The 26,491-nt window shown below is 39.0% G+C and overlaps 1 protein-coding gene across 8 annotated transcripts in view; it reads right to left on the bottom strand.

Moving 5' to 3' along the window:
- Positions 1-26,491, bottom strand: part of PRPF4B (pre-mRNA processing factor 4B) — a 44,630-nt gene that overhangs the window by 5,884 nt on the left and 12,255 nt on the right. For 7 of the 8 annotated variants that reach the window (XR_004438505.1, XR_004438506.1, XR_004438507.1 and 4 more), the window contains 12 exons: positions 22,801-22,974; positions 19,394-19,549; positions 17,476-17,557; positions 16,020-16,230; positions 12,485-12,558; positions 11,043-11,133; positions 10,266-10,413; positions 8,095-8,232; positions 7,024-7,177; positions 2,831-2,945; positions 2,083-2,234; positions 344-430 (listed from right to left, as the gene is read on the bottom strand). Coding sequence is in view for 3 of the 8 variants with exons in the window: in XM_033216082.1 (XP_033071973.1) it covers positions 344-430; positions 2,083-2,234; positions 2,831-2,945; positions 7,024-7,177; positions 8,095-8,232; positions 10,266-10,413; positions 11,043-11,133; positions 12,485-12,558; positions 16,020-16,230; positions 17,476-17,557; positions 19,394-19,549; positions 22,801-22,974 (1,582 nt within the window). In the remaining 5 variants the exon portion in view is untranslated. Of the gene's footprint in view, positions 1-343; positions 431-2,082; positions 2,235-2,280; positions 2,740-2,830; positions 2,946-7,023; positions 7,178-8,094; positions 8,233-10,265; positions 10,414-11,042; positions 11,134-12,484; positions 12,559-16,019; positions 16,231-17,475; positions 17,558-19,393; positions 19,550-22,800; positions 22,975-26,491 lie in introns of those variants that run through there. The other variant, XM_033216084.1, reaches the window with a different exon arrangement.

Below are 26,491 nucleotides of genomic sequence, written 5' to 3'. Positions count from 1 at the left end.
GGACAGGAACATGATCAGATTTGTTTTCAGAAACATCACTCCAGCAGCAGTAAGAAAGCTGGATGGGAAGCCAGACCAAGAAAGTAATCCAAAGAAGATGTGACGAGGGCCTAAATATGACCTAAAATAAAAACAAATTCATTATGCTAGAAAAACATTTTAAAATCCCTCCATCTTTTCCATGGCCTAATGTGTTTTATTTAGGAATTGGTCAACAGCAAAAAGGAAATATTTACTTTTGTGTTTGTGTTTTTGTTTTTAAATCCACCAGCTCCTAGTATGACTTAGTACTCAATTAATTAACAATAAAATAACTACTGAATGCTGCATTTAAAACACTTACCCTCTCTGTTACTTTATCAACTTCTATGTACATGAAGTTGAGATTTTGATCAAAATGCTGATCTTTGAACACACCTTTTCGAATCATCTACAAAACAAAACAAAAACTTGGGTTTTGAACTATTATGAAACAGTCTGGCCTACTAACAATTTAACATACAATAAGTCAAGTAAGTATTTAGTCTCTGTAGGTTTGTTTGATCTCAGATTCCTTTGATCCCAGGAATTCATTAAAATCTTTGGAAAAGCAAATACAAATGGTCTACCTAAAACTACTTAATAACATGAAATTATATTTGTCCAGGCAGCGACTTAAAACAATTATAACATCAAATTGTGCTTATACTACTTAAAACTGGAGAGTCAACAAAGGCTTTAAATTATTTGTTCCTAAAAATATTACAGAACTAAGGTTTTTTCTCCTTGGCAGTTAGGTAACCTAATGCCACTTTACTAATTATGTTCCAACAGCCCTAATGCGACACAGGTCAGACTTCATTACAATTAATACCAACATAGCTCATTTTTATGTAACTTATTCTAAAAAAAGTCCAACATAACAGAATTTGGACAATATGTAAAAATCAGCCTGGTCAACATAGCAAAACTCCACCTCCACAAAAAAATTATTAAATAAATTAGCTGGGTGTGGTGGCACATGCCGGTAGTCCCAGCTACATTGGAGACTGAGGCAGGAGAATTGCTTGAGCCCAGGGGTTCGCTTCGAGGCTGCAGTGAGCTATAATTGTACTCCAGTCTGGGACACAGAGCAAGATCCAGTCTCAAAAAAAAAAAATCAAAAGCCATACAGGCTTCTGACCTTTATGAAAAACGTGTAAATCTTTTAGAAATTCAGCAAATAGGCTGAAATCTTAAAAAGCTAAGTTATGGCCGGGTGCGGTAGCCTGTATACACTTTGGGAGGCCAAGGCAGGCGTATCACAAGGTCAGGAGATCGAGACCATCCTGGCTAACACGGTGAAACCCCATCTCTACTAAAAATACAAAAAATTAGCCGGGTGTGGTGGCGGGCGCCTGTAGTCCCAGCTACTCGGGAGGCTGAGGCAGGAGAATAGTGTGAATCCGGGAGGCGGAGCCTGCAGTGAGCCAACATCGCCCCACTGCACTCCAGCCTGGGTGACAGAGCAAGACTCCTTCTCCAAAAAAGCCAAAAATAGTAATAAAATAAAAAGCTAGGTTATGGCCCTCAGACACTTTAATAAATGCTTAAATTCTTGCTTCATGTTAAACAGAAACTAGTATTATAGCTGAAGTATCAAGGGTGAGTTAGAAAGATATTAAATAAATTTTCTCAGTACCTTTCTCAAATAACCTCCAATCTTTAATTAATTAATTAACATCAAGTTCCTCTTACAATATCTAATATTCACCTATTCATTCTCTGACCACTAAGCACTTTCTTATATTTAACCTAACTCGATCTACATATTTTTCCATTCTGTCTTCCAAACATTTTGAAACTTTTACCAATAAAGGTGCATCCCCAAAATATTGCTGCTCTCTGTCCATCGTTGAAAAAGTTCTCTTATCCTTAGCTCTCGGCTGATTAGAACCACTAATTTAAACACCAGAAAAGGGAAAGACCCTAAGAAATCATGACAGCCATCTACCCACCTTTCTGAAACTGTTGTTTTATAGTTCACTAGTGATGAGCAAGTGTCAGCAGTCTGTCAGTTTATAAGAAACTAAGACCTCAAAGAAGCTCATGCTAATGTCTTACCTTATTTGGCATCTTTCCTTTGAGATCCATCGCAAGCTTCAGCATATGGTTATTGGTTTTGCCAGGGAATAAAATTTTTCCAGTATAGAGTTCGTATAAGGTGCAACCTACAGACCACATATCTATACCATAGTCATAGCTTTTACCTATAACTGAAAACAAAATCAAAGTTTTAATATATGAGGACAAGGAAAACTGACTACTATTAATTTTTATTTCCACTAATGAGGGGCTACCTTAGCTTGGACTATAATCACAATCTTAATGCCTTAGTTTGACAATTAGTTTTGTGTTCTTTCCCACTAATTCTTAATAAAGACTCAAACTTAAAAACCTTAAAAAATGGAGGTGTGGGGGAGGAACTTAAAGGGCAAAAGAAAATATGTATTTCTTCTCTTTTCTCATTTCACCTTTGGTGGAGGTGCTAATCAGCCTCAACCAAGGCAACAGGAAAAAACAAAGGTCCCATACAATCCATAAATGTGATAATCAGACCTTGAATAATCAAGAGCAGTCTTCTAAAGTCGAGGATTTTCCACAACTGTTTTGCTACTCTTGCCCGACATGATCAAGACTCCTGTCACAACTACCTTCATTCCACCTGAGGAGGATGAACTTGCTATGGTTCCCTTCCTCATGAATGAACTCGTGCAGCTGCTGAAGTGTGATGGAAAACAGTGCTTAGACATTAAGTATGCGGTTTCCACCACATATGATGGCCCAGGTCAAAGAACATTAAGAAACTTACTGATTTCAGGAGCACGATAAAATCTACTGACAAGATAAGGTGTTATGTCATTATCCGCAACATGTGAAGCCGACCCAAAATCGCAAAGCTTTAAAATAGTTTTTGATTCATTAACCTGCAAAACATTTTTTCAAGGGAATTTAATTCAAGCCAGGAATAATTAATACAAATAAATAAAAATTATTGGCTTTTAAAAGTTATATTAATTCCAATACTGACAACAAAGACACTCATTTAAAAGTTCCCTTTCTATTTATTTTTAATTAAATTTCCTATGAAAAGTTAATATGTATCAAATATTCATTACAATGAGTAGAAACTGTTTTCAGTGAGGAAATGGATACCACAAAGTACATTTAATTTTAACAACTGCATTTTTAAAAGGGTGGGGTACTGAGAGAAAAATCTAATTTTATGAAGCAAAGCATCTTCTAAAAAGACCCTGAATACCTGAATAAAGTAAAGTTTTATTACTAAGGACTCGTATTTAAGTTAACTTTCAGTTGCCAGAGAATTACGATGGCAATGAAAGCAGAAGGGTGATTCAGATTAAACTTGGACAAAAACAAAACATTCTTCATCCGAAGCTGCTATATCATCCCAAATTTAGCAATCACTTCAAGTCTAAAAAATATTAGCCCTTAAATATAAAGAAGGTATTAGTCAAGAGAATGTTAAATATATCTGGCAAAACTGATAAACACGAACTCTATATTAGTCATTTGTTTCTTTTTTCCTTTGTAAATACTTCAACATACACAGTAATAGTGACATCTGCTGAGAAAGGCTGGAGTTGCTCCCATGACTGCTGCCACTCATGAATCAGAAGCATGTTCAGGATTAACAAGTGAAGATAATTCATATTCCAGAGTCCCTTCCCCCCTTCAAAAGAGACACACACAAATTCCGAGTTGGGACTTGAACTTGGCCTACTGCTCCCACCCCAAAGCAGCATAACACTTTAGCCTTAGGCAGTCTCTGTGGGGAGATTGGACTATTATAAATGACACCCAGAGTTAAGCTATTAATAGGAACAGAAATGATTATTTTTAACTCCCACATTGATTACCATTCTTTTCGTCTTGGGAATCAGAAAAGCAACTTAAAATAGAAAAGTTCTTTTAAAACCTTTTAAAGTATAAGCTGAATTCAGCTACTTAAGCAGTTTCAATACCCACAGAAAACTTAAGCAGCATTTTAAAATTAGAATCTTATCAGTGGAACTCTTGGGCTGGCTAAAATGCCTTAAATAATAGCAGGGTATCCATACTCATATGCACTTCAGTTTGCTACACAACTTCTACTCCTGCCACGAGGAATGTGGTACTTAAAAACCACACTGATGCCTGAAATCACGAGCTAAAGGCTTTGGATTTTCATTAACGAAAATCAGCTCCGTCACTGAGGTCTATTTTTCCCTTCCCCAGGAAGAAGGGAAAACATTTCTTAAATGTATGTGAAAACCTATACTAGTTTAGCATTAGGTTTTAAAAACAAGAGCTTCTTCTATGACACTGGCAAATGTGTTATTCTTTAACCTCCACAATGGTTACAAAGATGCTCACTGAAAATGACCTTTTAAATTGTACATGTTTTGTATATTCTTTGACATGAACCATGTATTTCACAATTAAAAAATGAAAAATCGGCCAGGCATGGCGGCTCACACTTGTAATCCCAGCACTTTGGGAGGCCAAGGTGGGCGGATCACGAGGTTAAGGAAATCAAGACCATCCTGGCCAACATGGTGAAACCCTCTCTCTACTAAAATACAAAAATTAGCTGGGCGTGGTGGCATCTGCCTGTAATCCCAGCTACTCGGGAGGCTGAGGCAGGAGAATCGCTTGAACCAGGGAGTCAGAGGTTGCAGTGAGCCAAGATCGCGCCACTGCACTCCAGCCTGGTGACAGAGTGAGACTCCGTCTCATAAAAAAAGAAAAAAAAAAAAAAATTGAGGTAAAAATCAACTATGAAATTGGCCACACAAATTCACAATTCATTTTTTTTTTTTTTTTTTTTTTTTTTTTTGAGACGGAGTCTCGCTCTGTCACCCGGGCTGGAGTGCAGTGGCCGGATCTCAGCTCACTGCAAGCTCCGCCTCCGGGGTTTACGCCATTCTCCTGCCTCAGCCTCCCGAGTAGCTGGGACTACAGGCGCCCGCTACCTCGCCCGGCTAGTTTTTTGTATTTTTTTTAGTAGAGACGGGGTTTCACCGTGTTAGCCAGGATGGTCTCGATCTCCTGACCTCGTGATCCGCCCGTCTCGGCCTCCCAAAGTGCTGGGATTACAGGCTTGAGCCACCGCGCCCGGCCTCACAATTCATTTTTAATGCACCTACCATTTCAATGTAATTACTCAGCTCCCCTAACTCCAAGTTACATTAGATATACAATACAATAATAATTCAGACCAAACATAAAAATGGAATGCACCTCACTACTAATGTGGTTGTCTGGAAGGAAATATTTTAAGATATTAAGAAAAAAGAAAAAGAGAAATATGAATTAAAGAGCTTAGTTATTGATAAAAAGTCCTTAAACTTCAATGAGATCACCATTTTTTAAGGAATTTATTTTGGCCAAGTATGGTAGCTCACACCTATAATCCCAGCACTTTGGGAGGCTGCAGCAGGAGGACTGCTTGAGCCCAGGGGTTTGAGACCAGCCAGGACAATACAGCAAGAACTCATCTCTAAAAAAAATTTTTTTAAATTAGGCAGTCGCAGTAGCATATGCCTGTGGGTAGTCCCAGCTACTGGGGAGGCTGAGGCAGGAGAACTGCTTGGGCCTAGGAGTTTGAGGTTACAGTGAGCCATTATGGCATCACTGCACTCTAGCCTGGGTGTCAGAACAAGACCTTGCCTCAAAACAAAACAAAAGAAAAAATAAAAAGTATTTATTTTGTTATAGCTCCAACAGTTCCCAATAAAGAACACCCTATTAGTCTTCAGGATCTCTCTTAGGCATCAACTGTAGGAGAGCTGATAAAAAGAACCCATTTTAAAAAAATGAAATGCAGAATGTTACCAGAAGATAAGCTGGAATTCTCCGATTTGTGAACACAACCCAAACTGAAGGCCACAAAAGAGGGTGAAGTAATGGGGCCGGGGAGGGAAAGAGTGTGTGTGCGTGTACATTAATCACATCACTGTGATAATATGTATGTATTTCAAAATTTCAAAAACATATACATTGTGAAATCTGCACATTACCACTAGAGGTCATTAGTGGAAGAGGATTAAGATTTCAAAAGGTGGCCGGGCGCGGTGGCTCAAGCCTGTAATCCCAGCACTTTGGGAGGCCGAGACGGGCGGATCACGAGGTCAGGAGATCGAGACCATCCTGGCTAATACGGTGAAACCCCGTTTCTACTAAAAAATACAAAAAAAAAACTAGCCGGGCGACGAGGCGGGCGCCTGTAGTCCCAGCTACTCGGGAGGCTGAGACAGGAGAATGGCGTGAACCCGGGAGGCGGAGCTTGCAGTGAGCTGAGAGCCGGCCACTGCACTCCAGCCTGGGCGGCAGAGCAAGACTCCGTCTCAAAAAAAAAAAAAAAAAAAAAGATTTCAAAAGGTGAGAACACACGGACACACAGGGGAACAACATACACTGGGGTCCGTCAGAGGCTGGAAGGTGAGAGGTGGGAGAATCAGGAAAAATGGGTACAAAGCCTCCATGACACAAGTTCACCTGTGTAACAAGCCTGCACACGTACCCCTGAACTTAAAAGTTTAAAAATAAAATAAAAAAACTTCAAAAGCGATGCCTTTAAATAGAATACCTAACCACAACTGAGCTTTATTGTGTTTGGGCCCCCAGGAGCCACAGCTTAGGGAGCTATAAAATTAGCAAACAGAGGAGTAGGAACACTCTTTATTTCAAAACAGCAACACGTGCAGCATTTTTTTAAGATAACAGATTATTACTACATTAAAGAATTCCAGGATTGGTGCATCCTTTAAATCCATCAATGAAAAGAGAAAAAAAGGGACAACTGCACATTTCCTTTTTCTTCATACTTGTCAATAAAATTTCACTGTCTGATTTCCAAGAAAGATAAAAATTATTAGTCACCTGAAAGAGATTATTAATATACTGAACTATGCCTCTGTCATTTCTCATAATAATCATATTGCTAGTAAGAAGTGATATGGATGTATAAGATGTACAATGCAGCTTGACTGTTTGACTTACCAGGATATTGTCTGGCTTGATATCTGCATGTAGGATATTGCATCTTTTAAGGAGTTTCAATGCCAGGAACAACTGCTGACTATAGGATCTTACAGCTTTAATATGAAGACCAACATCTTTACCATATTTTTTTAACACCTCTCGTAAGTTCATACTTTTAGGAGAAAATAAAACACAAAAAACAAAATAGGAGTTAAAATGCAAAATGGAAATATAAAAAGGCAAAAACATTTGCAAGCGTAAAGTACAATCAAGTGCAGAATACAAACAATAAAAATACCTAAGAACCGTCCCCACATTTGATAAATTATTTTTTACTGAAAGGAGAGCGTATCAAATTGTATGTATATAACACAGTTTCCCAATAAATTCAATTTTCTAAATAAGTAGGAAGAAAGATAGGCAAGGTAAAACTCCCATTTCGATTTCAGAATAGATTCACATTTGAAAACACAACAAAGCCATACTGTTGAAGATAAACATTCCTTGAAATATTTCATTTTAAGAGACTCTCTCTGTTGACCTATGGGCTCCATGAGAGTAGTGCCTGGTGTACAGCACAGTCAACTAATGTTTGTAGATTCATGATTCAAAAGACTAGCTGGGATTACGATGGCTCACACCTGTAACACCAACACTCTGGGAGGCCAAGGTGGGCAGATCAATTGAGATCAGGAGTTCAAGACCAGCCGGGCCAAGATGGTGAAACCCTGTCTGTACTAAAAATACAAAAATTAGCCGGGTGTAGTGGTGTGCACCTGTAATCCCAGCTATTTGGGTAGCTGAGGCATGAGAATCACTTGAACTCGGGAGGCGGAGGTTGCAGTGAGCCAAGACTGCACCACTGTACTCCAGGCTGAGCAACGGAGTGAGACTGTCTCAACAACAACAACAACAACAACAACAACAACAAAGACCAGCTGTTAACCAAAAGTTAAACAACAAAACCAGAGCTGTGTGGATAAAATAAATCAAATACCCAGAAAATCTGTCACAGCATTTATCCAAAATGAGATGGTAAAGATGAAGAAGTTAACTTTTCAATGTAATGTATAGGTTTTGACATTGTACCTGAGAGGCTCGAACACAAGACAAAGATGCTGTTTGTGATAGAAGTGCCTGAAGAGTCGCAGACAATGAAATTTGTCATCAGGATCAGCATCATTAAGTTTTTTCAAGAACTCTAGTTCTTTTAAACCAGTCTTTTGCCTAAAATAAAAAAAAACAAAAACTTGGGTTAAAATTGAACATATATAGAATTTAGGAGCACTACATAATATATTTGCTAGCCCCAGTCTGATGATCAGGTGATGTGTGGGAGGAGTCTGTGTATTAAGTACTAATAAATCTACTGAGAAATGATGTTTCTATATATCATTCACATAATACTTTGTATTTAGTCAACTATCATAATTTCCAAAATAATCAATGCACAAAACAGAAACATTGAGGAACAAACCCATCTTTATTTTGATTTTTAAAAAATTTTGATTTTGCCTGAAGGAATATCAATATTGTATATTTTATCTCAAAACAGGCCAGGCACAGTGGCTCATGCCTGTAATCCCAGCACTTTGGGAGGCGGAGGTGGGTGGATCACTTGAGGTCAGTTCAAGATCAGCCTGGTCAACATGGCGAAACCCTGTCTCTACTAAAAATACAAAAATTAGCCAAGGGTGGTGGTGGGCGCCTATAATCCCAGCTACTTGGGAGGCTGAGACAGGAGAAGTGCTTGAATCTGGGAGATGGAGGGTTTGCAGTTGAGCTGAGATCGCACCATTGCACGCCAGCCTGGGCAACAAGAGCAAAACTCCATCTCAAAAAAATAAATAAATAAAAAAACCCCCACATCTTGACATTATTTTTAACAAAAATGAAACCACACTGCACACTTGGTTGTCTTGGTTCCTTTAAGAATGCAGTAATCGGCCGGGTGCAAAGGCTCATGCCTGTGATCTCAGCACTTTGGGATGCCGAGGCAGGTGGATCACTTGAGGTCATGAACTCAAAACCAGCCTGGCCAATGTGGCGAAACCCTGTCTCTACTGAAAATATAAAAATTAGCTGGGCATGGTGGCAGGTACCTGTAATCCCAGCTACTCGGGAGGCTAAGGAAGGAAAATCCCTTGAACCCAGGAGGCAGAGGTTGCAGTGAGCCGAGATCATGGCACTGCACTCCAGCCTGGGTGACAGAGCAAAACCCCGTTTCAAAAAAAAAAAAAGAAAGCAAAAAAACAAACCAAAACAGAACGTAGTAATGGACGCCTTATCAAAATTTTTTTTTTTTTTTTGAGACGGAGTCTCGCTCTGTTGCCCAGGCTGGAGTGCAGTGGCCGGATCTCAGCTCACTGCAAGCTCCGCCTCCCGGGTTCACGCCATTCTCCTGCCTCAGCCTCCCGAGTAGCTGGGACTACAGGCGCCCGCCACCTCGCCCAGCTAGTTTTTTGTATTTTTTAGTAGAGACGGGGTTTCACCGGGTTAGCCAGGATGGTCTCGATCTCCTGACCTCGTGATCCGCCCGTCTCGGCCTCCCAAAGTGCTGGGATTACAGGCTTGAGCCACCGCGCCCGGCCACCTTATCAAATTTTAACACTTGGTTATCTGAGGAAATTCTTGTTACAATTTGTCAACAAGCTACATTTTATGGTGAGCAGCTAAATACAGAAGTTGGGGCTTCCCATCAAAACAAGGCCCTTTCTAAGCCTAGGGCAACCTAAACTTAACACTTATTTTTAACATTTCAAAAACATTAAGTTCATTTTAATACCAGCTCAGTGTGTGAAATTAAAACATACAGGTATGGCAATTAACTATTCTATTGAAGGAAAACAGGAACAAATTAAAAAAAGACAGATTCTCATCACTCGGATAAATTTTCACTTTTTTGCAGGTCACCTTAGTGACAGCTAATCAGTATGATCTTTTCATGTCTCTACTCGTCTTAAAATAAAGCAAAGGATGGCATAAGACAGGCAATAGAGAGGAGTTTAAGTTGTTATCGGTGCATATAGTAGGTACTACAATGCACTGAAATGAATTAAAAATAATGTCTATTGTTCTAGTACATATAACATATGGCTATAATTTTAAAATCCAGTCAAAACCAACTGTTTCCATTACTTTATAATTGCAATACTTGTTTTACACATTGTATCATGTATCACTTTAAAAAAAGTTTGAAAACATGTTCATCTGTCATATCTGTACTGTTAAAGGTTTCCTCCCACGTCTTCTGCACTTACATGAGCTCATTGTTTCTGATGATCTTTACAGCCACTTCTTGGTTGGCTCTTGCATTATCTCGGGCTCGTACAACATTACTGAATACACCTTGCCCAGTGTAGCCATACACATTGTAACGCTTATCTAGGACTTCACCTATGTTCACACCTAAAAAAGCAAATTAAAAAATTAGAATTCTGACTATTAAATAGAATCAGAAAGGAGGAAACACAGTGCAGTCACTTAAAATTGTGTTAAATCTCTACTATTTGGTTTCCTAGACACAATGAGGAATCAAAGCCATGCCTCCACGGATCACTCTATCAGAGTGTGGTTAGACGCTGCATGTCCACTTCAGATCACTAGAAGAGTTCCTGTTGTTCTATCAACTGCTGATGATTTTAACACTGAGTAAGTTTTTCTAATTGTAGTCCTGCATGACAAATACTGCAAGACTGGCATCCAAAGTTTACTGTTTGTTGTTTTTCTTGGTTTCAGATCAAGACGAGTAAGTGACGTACCCCTTCCTTCTGGAAGACTATCTCATGGCTGAAAATAACTTTGAATAGATTTAGGTTGTACATCAAGACTTTACCTCACCTCCATTTGTGATGCTTCTGGGCTGCTTACAGAATACACATCAGTTCATGCAGCTGTTGGATGTGCTACACTTTTTAAGGATGGCACTGTGATGTGATTTTTCAGAATTCTCCAATAATCTGTGATTGCATCAAGCAGCATGCTTTTTTGCAAGGTGTTACAATGAACTCTAAAGTTAATATAAAATGTGAACTTACGATAATAGCCTTCTGCATCAGTCCAGTTATCTCTGAGGTTGGGATTCTCTTTGAAATCTTTTCCAATGCCAGCGGCCCGAAGACGAGCACTCTGAAATTAAAGAGGCAACATGAACAGTTTACCTACTTGTCAGACATTTAAAGCACTTCCTTTAAACACAAAAGGGTAACACCAGATATAATTTAATAAAAACATTTTATTCCAAATTAAATAAACTCTATCACTTATGTAAATCCAACATAGCTGAAACATGAGACCAAAGTATCTTGATTCAAAATAACACTAAAAAAAAAAAGGCCCGGTGTAGTGGCTTGTGTTTGTAGTCCCAGCTACTTGGTAGGCTGAGACAGGAAGATCACTTGAGCGCAGGAATTCAAGGCTGCAGTGAGCCATGATCTCACTAATTACTGTACTCTGCACTTTAGTCTGGGACAGAGTGAGACCCTATCTCAAAACAAAAGAGAAAAAAAAAGAAAATTCAAAACCAGATACAATTTTCTATAGCTGCTCTATCATTTGTGTTCTTCCCATACATGGAGGAAATGTAGTAAGTCACTGGCTGCACTAGTTGACACTATGTGGAAAATTGAAAAATAAGAATATGTGGTACTTCTGATGATTCTTTACCGCATCTTACTCTCCGTGATGCCCAGAAGATCCTTCAATATCAACCAAGCAAATGAGTACTGACACCAAAATTGGGTCAATACTCATTTCATTCTCTCCTAATTCATCTATATGTTGGTGCTCCTGTTGCTCTGTGTGTGTATACACACATATACATGACTATTTATCTTACCACATTTTTATTTTCCCTGTTATGTTTATCTTCTCTACCTCCTCTTATGAAGGCCTCTTATTTCTCAGGTCCTTTGAAATTTATACTGAAAATGTCCCCAAGTTTGACCACATTTATAGTTTAAGACTTTCCCAACATAATGCATCGATAAAAATTTAAGAAAAAAATGGCAAAATCACCAAAATTTCTTAATCTACTCCTTATAACATTTCCAATTCTTCAATAAATTCTATTAAACCCCAAATCTTTAAGTTCTCAATTACCTGTTAATACAATATAGAGGCCCCAAAGTAGAGTCTATTCTAATAAAGACCTAGAAAATATTGGTATCTCCTTATCTCACCTAACTACCCTATGTATGTGTATGTATTTAAATACACAATACTGTACAAATAACTACGTTTATCATTTGGTGTTTGACTTTTATAAAGCTCTCAAATTGTTCTGCCATACCTGTCTTAAAATTTGACATTAATTTTAGATTTATAAGATGCAAAACTAGTAGAGTTTTCAGACACCTTTCACCCACACTGCTCAAAATATTTATTACATTTGTTTTATCCTTCTTTCTCTGTATGTATATACACACCCATATATTTATTGTATTTTTTTCTGTTTAACAGTTGATTTAAAATTACTTACATCAAAATACGCAGCAAACATATCATCAGATTCTGTAAACATATCAGGTGCCAACAACTTCTTCTGAGATGAACCTTAAAGGAAATTAGCATTAATGTTTGAAAAGTGAAGAGACGATTTAAAACACAAAATAAAATAAATGAATGGAAAGTCATTAATAGTAATTCAAACTTTTTTGCTCTCTTGCACATCAGTTTCCCAATAGTATTCAATTTAGAATCACTTTATTAACATTTAAGATACATAAAGATATTCACTTTTTAGCAACAGAGTGCATTTCAGAAAGTTGAAAGACTGGCTGGGCATGGTGGCTCACGCCTGTAATCCCAGCACTTTGGGAGGCCGAGGTGGGTGGAACACCTGAGGCCAGGAGTTTGAGACCAGCCTGGCCAACAAGGCGAAACCCCATCTTTACCAAAAATACAAAAATTAGTTAGGCATGGTGGCAGGTGCCTGTAATCCCAGCTACTTGGGAGGCTGAGGCAGGAGAATTGCTTGAACCTGGGAGAAGGAGGTTGTGGTGAGCTGAGATCGCACCACTGCACTCCAGCCTAGGTGACAGAATTAGACTCTGGCTCAAAAAAAAAAAAAAAAAGTCGAAAGACCTAATGTTAACTTTTACTATTCTTAGTTTAAATGAATAAGCTAATAGCTAAGCAATGACTTTATATTAAAATAAAAGCTTACCTTTAAAAAATGTTATTCATTTGCACCTTAAATCCCAAAAGGTTAATATTTCCACTATAGATCTAAATCTCTATGTATCTCTCCCTTAAAAAGTCCAACAATCCCAGACAAAACTTGGCTAAAAAATAAAAGGAGTTTCTAGAAAAAAAAATCCAGTAGCTTTAACCAAATGAACGCATGCTCATTATCACTTACATTAAGGAAAATGCAAATTAAAACTACAATAAGGTATCATTTTCTGACCTCTGATACTACTAGCTAAACATCCAAAAGTACAACATTGTGTTAACAAGGCTCTGGAGCCGGGCGCGGTGGCTCAAGCCTGTAATCCCAGCACTTTGGGAGGCCGAGATGGGCGGATCACAAGGTCAGGAGATCGAGACCATCCTGGCTAACACGGTGAAACCCCGTCTCTACTAAAAACTACAAAAAACTAGCCGGGCGAGGTGGCGGCGCCTGTAGTCCCAGCTACTCGGGAGGCTGAGGCAGGAGAATGGCGTGAACCCGGGAGGCGGAGCTTGCAGTGAGCTGAGATCTGGCCACTGCACTCCAGCCTGGGTGACAGAGCGAGACTCCGTCTCAAAAAAAAAAAAAAAAAAAAACAAGGCTCTGGATAAACAAGCACTCAGAAAGATGGCAAAATGGTATAACCCTTAAAAAAGAGTGAAATTTGGTAATATATAGCAAAATTATATATTTACTCCCTCTTCTGACCCAGCAATCCCACTTCTAGGGAACTATCCTAAAACACAGTGGCCAAGAATTAGAGAATGACTTAATGCACAATGCCATTATAATCAGTACCCAATGAATAGCCAAAAACTGGACACAACTCAAATATCATTAGAAGTCTGACTGAATAAACTATGGCATAGCCTATAAAAAGGAGTGAGGAAAAGCATACTGATCTGAAGTATGTGTAGTTTGGTTTTTGTGTGTATAGGAAGAATACAACATACACACATACATGCAATAATGAAAGACAAATGTATTATTAAGAAAAAAAAGGCCGGGCACGGTGGCTCAAGCCTGTAATCCCAGCACTTTGGGAGGCCGAGACGGGCGGATCACGAGGTCAGGAGATCGAGACCATCCTGGCTAATACGGTGAAACCCCGTCTCTACTAAAGAATACAAAAAACTAGCCGGGCGACGAGGCGGGCGCCTGTAGTCCCAGCTACTTGGGAGGCGGAGGCAGGAGAATGGCGTGAACCCGGGAGGCGGAGCTTGCAGTGAGATGAGATCCGGCCACTGCACTCCAGCCTGGGCCACAGAGCCAGACTCCGTCTCAAAAAAAAAAAAAAAAAAAGAAAAAAAAGATGATTCCTAAAAATCAAAAGCAAATGAAAATAAACCTAAACATGTCAAATTTGTGGCATATCATACAGAGATTTCAAATGATTTTAAAAGACAGAGAATTGTGCCTATACACCTTAGAATGTATTCTAAAAACAAAAAGAACCACTGAAATTTTAAGCCACAGTTAGTACATTTAGTAACGATAATCGTACTGATGTCTTATGTTTCAAGATAACCTATCAGTAACCATGTTAGGAACTAGATTTTTCACTGTAATAAGACAGAAATATAAAATTTAAATTAATAAGCCCCTATAATCTCAATTTTAAATCGGCAGTCTCTGTGTAAACTCCTCCTTTCCAGAAAAGTATCTACTTCCTAACTTTGTCCAGTGAAAAGGCCCAGAAATAACAGACACTAGTAAGTGTCTTGTGATGTCTAAATGGCATTTCCTATTAAATGGAACCAGGGATCCTTGGAGAAATAGCTGATTCTGCTCTGGGCAAGACATGCACAAGATAAACCTGTGGCATCTTGCTAGAACGGGAGTTGGTAAACTATATACAGACTGTGGATGAAATCTAGCTGGCTGCTTCTTTCTGTATGGCCTATTTTTACATTTGTAAGTGTTCAGGAGGGGAAAACAGAATACTTTGTGGCAAGTGAAAATTAGATGAAATTCAAATTTCAGTTTCAAAGTTTTTTCTGGAACACAGCTATGCCCATTCATCAATGTATTGTCTGTGGCAGGTTCTGCCCTCCAACAAGTTCACTATATGGAACTATAGAGGAAAAGGCCAATACAATTACTGAAGGCTCAATATTTACTACCTAACCTCTTAGACAAAAAGTGTGCTGGTCCCTGTTCTAGAAAGTAAGAAAGCTATATTCAATACTAAAGGGCTAGGCCAAAAGGACACGAGAAATCAACTGAAAAAGGGCTGCTTTCCCCAATCCAGTTAGACCAATCTGAGCTTCAGAAAGAAAAAATAACAGCATCAGATAGAAACACATCAAGCACATGACACCAAACGATGAACACCTAACACGACCGTCAAAATCTCATCAGATACTGCTGGAGGCTGCTAGGGCACCAACTCTATTCTAAAAACTGGTAAATAAAGTAAATAATTAACATGTATTTACCCTGCCTTTCCTGTACAAACTATCTTTTGGGGTAACCAAAAAGTGGAAACTTCTTTTATTTAATGTTTTTAAATATTGATGTTCTTAACTGATAGAGATACAGACAAGTACTTACAGGGGGAATAAAATCATAATTGGATTTACTTTAAAATAGCAAGCAAAACAAAAGGTAATGAACATGTGGGAGTTCAGTATACTATTCAGGATATCTGAACTAATAAAAACACATTTATAGAGAACATTTGTAGGAACATATTTAATATTATATTACTGCAATACTGAGCAGAAGCAACATGTCTAATTCCTTTTTTTTCCCAATCCCACCCCAAATAAGGTCCCTTATTATAAAGTTATAGAGCTAAAAATTCAGAGAAAAGCATCGCCAGGGCAAAACTCTATCTTACCATTATTCTGTTCAACTGTCATTAGATTATGCTTGGCTTTCACTGAGGCCTCAAAGGTATCAACATTTTCCCGTTCATACTCTTTAACATCAGCAGCTACGCGCTCCAGAATGTCATCTGGAGATGGTGATCGTGTTCTCGTACTGCTCTGGGGGCTGCTTGGTTCAGATGGCACAGACATATTGCTATCTTCTGCAAGGTATTTATATTTCTGTAATAACAATACAGAAAATAATACTTCCATAAAATCGGATGCTATCCAAATACATTAATTGCTAAGAGTTGCTGCAGTGAAAAGTTAAGAGAATGTATCAAATAATGTAACAAACCAAAAAGTATTTACACCTTGGGGTTCAATCAAATCCACAATCCCTTGTGTAATTTCTAAATTCATAAAAATCTGAAGAAGTTTTTCTTTGGTGCACATTCATCAGGTGGCAACACTTCACCTTATCAGATGAGATACCATTTATTGTCTTATTTTCTCCCCAGTGTGACTATTATAGGATGCCTCACTGTAGAAATACTAATGTGTTTGATTATGGGGTCTGCTGCAGACCCCACTGATGGCACAAAATAGATGCACCGTAACACCTTTCTAAAACTCAAAATGTCTGAGTTCTGAAGCACATATGGCCCCAAGGGTTGGAGGTAAGGGGTTGTGGACCTGAGCAAGAACAAAAAAAGATTCATCCACATCTTCAGGGATATGAGTTTATTAACTACAATTTTACCAGTGTCCCAGAAAAGTAAGCTTCCTCCGGAATTAGCTTTGCCCTACTTCCTTTCTGGTGATGCAAGTTCTGTCCTTCACTCCAACGTGGCATACTATTACCTGATTTACAGTTTGCTATGTGTGTTTAGGTAAGCTGCCACAGCTGTTTTCTCCTTTTCTCTTCTGAGGAAGAGCTGACAACCTTCCAAGTCAGCAAACTTTATAATTAAATGACTATATCAAGATCTTTGTACAACATTCTTTATCCACCCAATCTTCTTCATCATCTGGCTCTAGTCTTAAAATTATTTTTCAAATGTTTCATTTAAACTACCACATTCACATTACAAAACTTGCCATTACTAGATATTAAAATATTTACTTTATTCATAGTAACATGCATAATTTTTTGTTAAATAAAATCCTCCAGTTTATTCTATACTCATACATGTTCATTAGCTTAAAAAGAAAGCAAACCTCACATTCTTATTTATTACAGAAGAGGTTTATATCAGAAGTCTATGTATAAACAACCTGAATTCTACGTATAACCAACAAAGAGCAACCATCTCAGTTTTAGTAACTAAAAAAATGATCATTTTTTTCAAATGTCACGAAGATAATTTTATATATACTCTCCTTTTCTAAGGACCTGTTAAACTGTTATTAATGTTACTTTTTTGTTAAAGCAAGAAAATCTTTATTTTACAACAACGATTATTTTTCATTAAAACCACATACCTGAACAATTGCCTGCCTTTGGATTCTTCTCTGTTCTATCAGGGCTTCTTCATCTTCCTCCTCTACATCAAAGTCTTCAAGGCTTAAAGAAAAATTCAAAGACCCTTAGCAATTCTAAAACCATACCCCTTCTACATTTTCAAGACAGGAAAATGTAGGTATCAGTAAGTTAGAGCAAAGGTCTTAGGTCATATTACCCGTATTTCCAAACCATCTCAGTTAACTGCCTGGTTTGGAGCGCAGGGAAGCAACCTAACTTTGTTTCAGTTTTCTTCTCATCTGTCATGGCACCAAAATCGGGAATAACTCCAGGTTTACAAAAGTGACCACTAGTTTTTCCATGACCTTAGTGAAGTCACTTTACCTCTCTAGCCTTAGTTTTCTCACAGCAAGGGTAAGATAAGTAAATTGCTACCTTTTCTGGATGTCAGAACTGCCTGAAAGCTCAAGAAAGCTACAGCCGTATTTCTCTATCAAAAATGCACATGCAAATATTTGCAAATAATCTTAAGGGGAATGTGGCTCTACTCCGAAACATTACTCTCAACCCTCTGCACCTATCCCTCAAACACCAGCCTCCACAATCTTTACGATCCTTCCCAGTGCAACGTTTTCAATGATCCTACTTGCTGAACGTTTGCTGCAGAATAGGCAAACTACACTCTGATTACATCAGAAACTGTGTAGAATGCCCTTCCCCAATCCAACTTTCTTAATCACCTGGTTTTAGTCAGGGGTTTTCATCCTTAGCATGATTTATTTTCGGATATGGATAGGTGTGTGTGTGTGTGTGTGTCAGGGGCGGTTATCCTGTGCATTGTAGAATACAGTATCCCTGGCCTCTAGCCAACAATCGCAACAAGAAATGTCCTCAGACATGTCCCCAGGGAGGCAAATAACCTCCTGTTGAGAATGGCTCTAGATTTGTCCCATTTATGAGTTTTGAGATATTCCACTTAGACAATCAAGTTTGCATTTTATTTATTTTTGTTTTTTGAGACAGGGTCTCACTCTTTTTGCTCAGGCTGCAGTGCAGTGGTATGATCACAGCTCATTGCAACCTCCTCCCCCCAGGGTCAAGCGATCCTTCCACCTCAGCCTCCTGACCACAGGCGTGTACACCAGGCCTGGCTAATTTTTTTATTTTTTGTAGAGACAGGGAAAAATGTCCCCACAATTGTAACAGACACTTGAAATGCTTCTACATTTTCACATTGTAACAAGGACACCCACCACAAAATAGCCTCAATTGCAAAGTATGTATCATTTAACGCAAACTCAAAGGTCTAAACTTTGGCCGGGCGCGGTGGCTCCCACCTGTAATCCCAGTACTCTGGGAGGCCAAGGTGGGCAGATCATGAGGTCAGGAGATCGAGACCTTCCTGGTTAACAGGGTGAAACCTCATCTCTATTAAAAATACAAAAAATTAGCTGGGCTTGGTGGTGGGCGCCTGTAGTCCCAGCTACTGGGGAGGCTGAGGCAGGAGAATGGTGTGAACCCGGGAGGCGGAGTTGGCAGCAAGTGAAGAGCGCACCACTGTACTCCAACCTGGGTGACAGAGAGAGACATTGTCTCAAAAAAAAAATAAATATAAAACTATTACAGAAAATTCCTCCCAAAATCTGGTAACTCTGGCTCTGCATTTTATTAGTGTTCATAATAAAAACAAAGAGTAGGTTCACAATAAAATGAAGGCCCAATATGCACTCCAGCCAAAGCTGAAACACCTAAATTCAGAAAACCACTTACTAACTCTGATACAACCTACACAATATTCACAAAAGACTAACTTTTAAATTCAGAGCCAAATTAACGGAGCCACTTATAATAATATTTAGGTGGAAATTAACAATTTCCAGGCCAATTAAGACTTCTCTAAACTGGAAAAACAAAGTGATGGGAAAGTTCTCTTCTTACTTATCATCAGATGAAGATTCCTGCTCAACTTTCATTCCTTCAGAAAGACTTCCTTTAAATTTATCTTCCTTTACTTTGCTTCTGCTCCTTCGTCTACGACCACCCCGTGATCGAGACCGCCTTCTCAAGCGTGATCTACTCCTCCGACCTCTGTCCCTATTTAAAGGAGAAGAAAAGACAGGTATACATTTTTTTAAATGTCAAAGTGGGAAAAGGCATGCATGTGTGGGCACAGGGGATATATTGAAATTCTACTTTCTACTCAGTTTTGCTGTAAACCTAACACTCTTCTAAAATGTAGTCTATTTTTTAAACAGGTCGTTTGAAAATTTTAAGAAAAAGAACAGAACATCAGAAAGACTGAGATAATCAGCTTAGCTGAAGATAACTAAAACATAACCATTCCTTGTCAAATTCTGAACTAAGAAATTATTCCCATGGATATGAACTTGAACTTAAATGTAAGCTCTATGGGGATAAATACCTACTGTTTCTTTGTATTCTTATAGCATCAATGTTGTGTACACAAGCACTGCAGTGAAGGGAGAGACTGAAAAGGGGCAAAAGGGAACTTGGAGTGATGAAAACGTTCTCTAACTTGAGTGTGACTTATGTGTCTGTCAAAATACACACAACTTTACACTAAAAAGCATTTTACTTAATGTAAGTTATATGTATGTTTCAATGAGCTCAACTTAAAGAAATCTTACTAAAATGAGAGCAAACGAGTACTTACAAAACAAAACAAAACTGGGGGCCAGGTGCGGTGGTGCACACATATAATCTCAGCACTTTGGGAGGCCAAGACAGGCAGGGAGCTCGGGAGTTTGAGACCAGCCTGGGCAACATGGCGAAACCCCATCTCCACAAAACATACAAAAAAATCAGCTGGGTGTGGTGGCACATGTCTATACTCTCAGCTTCTTGGGAGGATTCCTTGAGCCCAGAAGGTTGAGGCTGCAGTGAGTCGTGACTGTACCACTGCACTCCAGCCTGGGCAACAGAGCAAGATCCTATCTCAAGAAAGAAAAGAAAAGAGAAGGAAGAGGGGAGAGGGGAGAGGACAGAGGGGAGAGAGAAAAAGGAAAGAAGGGAGGGCAGGGGTAGAGTGGGGTGGGGTGGGGAGGGGAGGAAAACCCTCAGGCAAGGAGAATGTCAAGAGATATGATAGCAGAGATGAGAAGAAAACCTTGGAATGTGCAGATTGGAGTAAAGAATAGTAACAGATCAAATTGAGTTGAATATTGGTCCAACATGAACACACAAGGTAAATCAGAAACAGAACATGTCACAACACTCCCAGAAAGCCTCAGGAATTGGAGACTCCCTATGCTCCGCAAGATGGTGTGAGGTAAGAGCTGAAGACAGAATTGGTTGAAAGCCTTTATAAACAGCCAGACTCCCCTCCCCAACTCAGTGGAAAACGTCAACCACTCCCTTCGCATTCTAGCAGAACAGTTAAAGATTTACTTTCTAGGGAAGTGTTGGCCATTCCAGATGCTGAGAGGCACACACCAAAAATAGAGGGATTATAAGGAAGTTTACATTATGAAGAAAGAGAACTCTACTGGTAGCCAGGTCTATTTCCCAGGAGGAGATGAAAGGATTCTGGAAAACTCATAGCCTAAGAAAATACATCTACAGTCACTGATATCCAAAAATATCTAATTACTCTGAAGTGATAACCACTAGCTGACAAATTCTACACTGTCACAATAGAAGAAAAATCCCATTCAGCTTTCTGAGTACCTAAATATTAAGTCAGAATAGGCAGCAACGAAGGGTCCAGCTGTGTGAGAAAAGTCTTCAAATGAAAAGGTAAACATGCAGCAAAAAGAATCTGGGAAGAAACAAAATATAGCAAAGAAAACTATAAAGAACAAAAATCTTACAAAATAACCTCGCTATTGTCTGAGACATAAGAAATACTATTTCTGGAAAACAAGAATAAAACATTAATATATGGAGCAATACGGAAGGTCCAACTGGAAAAAACAGAAAGAAAACAAAAAAAAGCACAAAAATTTCCCAGAAGGCCATAAACTCCCTGCTTTAAAGGCCCTATCTGGTAATTAGCAAAATAAATGGGGATAAAGATCCACATATAGAGGCACATAATAAAATTTCAGAACACAAGAAATTTTTTATAAAAAGGGAAGAGAGAAAAAAGCAAGTTGTAAGATCAGCTTGGAGCCAGAAGACTAGCAGTCTCAGATGGAAGGTCCTCTCTGCCCTCCTCCCCCGACTATTTGCTCAGCAATGAATACATACATGATCACAACGATTATACTGACTCTAAAAGAACAAAAGGTGTGATGAAAATAGGCAAAAGAGAAACATGGGTGAGGGGTGGTATTAAAAACCCTCAATTGTGGCTGTGTGCGGTGGCTCATGCTTGTAATCCCCGCACTTCGGGAGGCCGAGATGGGCGGATCACTTGGGGTCAGGAGTTTGAGACCAGCCTGACCAACATAGTGAAACTCCATCTCTATTAAAAAAATACAAAGAAAAAAAAAAAAAATTTTAGCCGGGCATGGTGGCACGCGCACCTCTGTAGTCCCAGCTACTTGAGAGGCTGAAGCAGGAGAATTGCTTGAACTCGGGAGGTGGAGGTTGCAGTGAGATCGCGCCATTGCACTCCAGCCCGGGCAACAGAGTGAGACTTTGTCTTAAAAAAATAAATAAATAAAACCCCTCATTGTCCAGAGTGTACTCAGACCATGCATTTCCACTTCTAGGAGTACAGCATACAAAAATTCTGAGAGATATGTAGAGATGACTACAATATAATCCTTTGTTTTTTAAGAATTACATTCATTTATTACTTCAATTAAAAATGTTAAAAGATGGGCAAACAAATACCCATTTGTTTTATATCAAAATATTTCATGTATGTATGAATTTTAAAAAACGATTCCCTGCTTTATAAACCACCTTTTTAACCTACTACTGACTACATATGCTTCAGATAAAGTGGTTTCTATGGCAAATTAAATAGGCCTTGGCCAAAGTCTACAGTAACTATCAATATGCAAAATTAATGTAAAATGATAAGAAACTGGGCTACATATTTACTACTATATGCTCTACCTTGCTGGTTTAAAAAAAAAAAAATCCCTAAGCCTGGCTCATTTAATAATATTTATCTCTTATAAAAGAGAGAAAAAAGTCCGACTCTTAAAAGATTCATTTTATTGCATCTTAAATGAGCAATGATTGGGTTACAATTCAAAGGAAACGACATAAAAGAAAACCCACATGTAAAGACTGCTGGTAAAAGGAAACTATGGGAACATAACGACGATTTTTCAGAGAAAACTGGTCTAAAACAAAACCTACCCACTGAGTTCACTGGTGGTTTAAAAACATTCCGAGTTTAATGAATCACAAGGATGAAAGGTCTTTACCTTCTCCGAGGAGACCTGCTTCTTCTTCTTGGAGACCTGCTACGTCTGAGCGGGGAACGAGACCTCCTTCTAATGGGAGATCTACTTCTTCTTCGGGTTGGAGACCATCTATTGATGGGGCTGGCATCTTTTGATCTTTCACGTCTACTGAGGATATCATCTCGAGGTCGTGTTCTTAAGGGGATCAAATGCAAGTTAAAAGAAAAATAAATCAAAGTAAATGATTTTTTTCTATATGCAAGGAATATCTGTTTAAAAAAGGCACACTAGCCTAAAGAGAGTGAACTCTGATTAATGTATTTTGTAACAAAACTTACTCAGATCGTCACAATGACATTTTGATGTTATTGTAGGCAAACAATGAAAGGTCTTATTTCCTCTGGTCCCACAATTTGAAGAATTACTGAAGGTTATTCATACTGGTAAAGTCACTGATTCTAATTTCAAAGAAACAACCCAAATAAAACATGCCCACACGAGTATAATATTCTATTTACTCAAATATCCCATTTCCATGGATGACTTTTTCTTTCTACGTCTTGACATTTCTCCAATTAAGGATCTTTTTTTTTTTTTTTTTTTTTGAGACAGGGTCTAACTCTGTCACCTAGGCTGGAGTGCAGTGGCGCAAACATGGGTCACTGCAGCCTTGACCTCCCAGGCTCAGGCAACTCTTCCATTTCAGTCCCCCTGAGTAGCTGGAACCATTAAGGGCATGCCACCACACCTGACTAATTTTGTTTTGTAGTGATGGGGTCTCGCTATGTTGCCCAGGTTGGTCTTGAACTCCTGGCCTCAAGTGGTTCTCCCTTGGCCTCCAAAAGTGCTGAGGTTACAGGCGTGAACCACCATGCCTGGCCAAAAATCATATTTTTAATGTCAAGTATAATAGGCCAGGCACAGTGGTTCACACTTGTAATCCCAGCACTTTCAGAGGCTGAGGGAGGATCACCTGAGCCCACGAGGTTGAGGCTGCAGTAGCTGTGTTTGTGCCATTGCAGCCCAGGTGACAGAGTGAAAACTTGTCTCAAAAAACCAAAAACAATAGCTAGGTGTGGTGGCTCACACTCGTAATCCCAGCACTTTGGGAAGCTGAGGCAGACAGATCACTTAAGCTCAGGAGTTTGAGACCAGCCTGGGTAACATGGCAAAACCCTATCTCTACAAAAAATATAAAAATTAGACAAGTGTGGTGGCATGTGAATATAGTCCCAACTACTAGGGAGGCTCAACTGGGAGGATTGTGTGAGTCTGGGAGGCAGAAGTTGCAGTGAGCAGAGATCATGCCACTGCACTCCAGCCTGGGTGACAAGAGTGTGACCAGGCCTCCAGCCTCCCCAAAAAACCCTACAAAAACCCAACTTTTCAACACTTATCAAACAAGTACCTTTCAGTGAGTTTTACTCGTTTAATGTGATATTTGTATTACAACAGGCCTTTCTACAGCTTAATTTTTCAAAACAGGTTTTGAACATTTCTTAATGCTATTCCAGGTTTGGACACAACTATTCAATCTGAACAGTCAGACTGTAAATAGGTTTGTCTCCATAATCAAATAATAACATTACAGTATTTTCCTAATTTATTATTATTTTTGAGATGGAATTTAGCTCTTGTTGTCCAGGCTGTAGTGCAGTGGCTCAATCTCGGCTCACTGCCACCTCCGTCTCCCGGCTTCAAGCGATTCTCCTGCCTCAGCCTCGAGTAGCTGGGATTGCAGGCATGAGCCACCACGCCCAGCTAATTTTGTATTTTTAGTAGAGACAGGATTTCTCCATGTCGGTCAAGCTGGTCTCGAACTCCCGACCTCAGGTGATCCACCTGTCCCAGTCTCCCCAAAGTGTTGGATTACAGGTGTGAGCCACTGCACCCAGCCTTCCTCATTTAATAAAAACCTAAAAACACAACCTGTCTCGCATGTTTCAGCACAGTATACAGAACCCAAGAATCTTTCTCTGATCCAGCCAAAATGAGCAAGGTAGACTTTGACTCAGATCTGCAGTGCTTACTTCTTGGTAGTGCTTTCTTGATAGGGTCATCTGAGGAAACTCTTTTATTTAATCTGCTCACCCACACGCACAGTCTCAAAGACCAGTTAAAAAATATAAACCGGCCAGGCACAGTGGCTCATGCCTGTAATTCCAACACTTTGGGAGACCAAGGCAGGCTGATCACCTGAGGTCAAGAGTTCGAGACCAGCCTGGCCAACATGGGGAAACCTTGTCTGTACTAAAAATACAAAAAAAAAAAAAAAAAATTAGCAGGGCATGGTGACACGCGCCTATAGTCCCAGCTACTTGGGGAGGCTGAGGCAGGAGAACTGCTTGAACCCAGGAAGCGGAGGTTGCAGCGAGTCAAGACTGCACCACTGCACTCCAGCCAGGCAAAAGAGTGAGACTCCGTCTCAAAAAAAAATAATAATAAAAGAAAAATAAAAAAAAAAAAGAAAAATAAAGAAAATAAAAATGTTCATCCTCACTAGCCATCTAAGAAATTTCGATTAAAACAATTTTTGGGTTTTTTTGTTTTAAGGGTGACAAAATACTATATGGTATCCTGGTAATAAAGATCTTCCTAAACTTTCCTAATAAAGTTTTAGGAAGAAGGGGCAGTTTACGTAGTCATAGAAGTAGAAATTGATCTAACTTTCCTGGATGGAAATTTAGCAATAACTTTCTAAAATGTAAATGTATATACCCTGAGACTTTGCAAGTCCACTTTTATGAATCTATTCTATAAAGAAACCTCACACATAACCAATGGACATCTTTGCATATAATAGTGAAAAATTGGAACCAGCCTAAATTTTTCATCAGTTTCAACAGGAGAATAATACTGTAATACATTTACAATGAAATACCAGTTGCTGTTAGGCAGAATGAAAAAGAATCTATATGTTTTGTCACAGAAATGTTTCCTGAAAAAAGCCACATGTGAATATGAATGACTCCAGCTTCGTAAAAAAAAATAATAATAATAAAAAAATAAAAATCCCTCATATCCATGTTATTGTCTGTGCAAAGAAAGAGCTAAGAGAACATAAATTTCTAAGGAGTAGTAGTGGAGAAATGAAAAGGGAGCCAATTTACAGGCTTATTTGGATTTCTCTTTAATAAGTATGCACCACTTCTATAATTAACAAAAAATTTTTGTTTCAAATACTCAGCTCTAGTCTTTAACAAACTCCTCAGAATTTGCTCTTCAAACTGAAAACAAACTGAAAGACCACCAGGATAATTAAGAAGCACTTGAGATAACAGAATCAGTAAAACTAATAACTGCCTCAATCCAGGAAGCCAAAGGAAAAAGAGGCTATTTAATTACAGTGCCAACAAGACTCTTTTTTTTTTTTTTTTTTTTGAGGCGGAGTCTCGCTCTGTCGGCCTCAGCCTCCCGAGTAGCTGGGACTACAGGCGCCCGCCACCTCGCCCGGCTAGTTTTTGTATTTTTAGTAGAGACGGGGTTTCACCGTGTTAGCCAGGATGGTCTCGATCTCCTGACCTCGTGATCCGCCCGTCTCGGCCTCCCAAAGTGCTGGGATTACAGGCTTGAGCCACCGCGCCCGGCCAAGACTCTCTTAAGACACAGTACTTGGAAATAAAATTTGAAATTTCTCTGAAAATATGATGACTTCACTTTCAGGGTCAGTTTGTATTTATACCCATTCACAGAAAATATTAATATGAACACA

This window comes from Trachypithecus francoisi, unplaced genomic scaffold (genome assembly GCF_009764315.1).
Source record: "Trachypithecus francoisi isolate TF-2019V2 unplaced genomic scaffold, Tfra_2.0 Lachesis_group10, whole genome shotgun sequence".
NCBI lineage: Eukaryota > Metazoa > Chordata > Mammalia > Primates > Cercopithecidae > Trachypithecus > Trachypithecus francoisi.
This window is presented reverse-complemented; position numbering and strand designations above follow the sequence as displayed.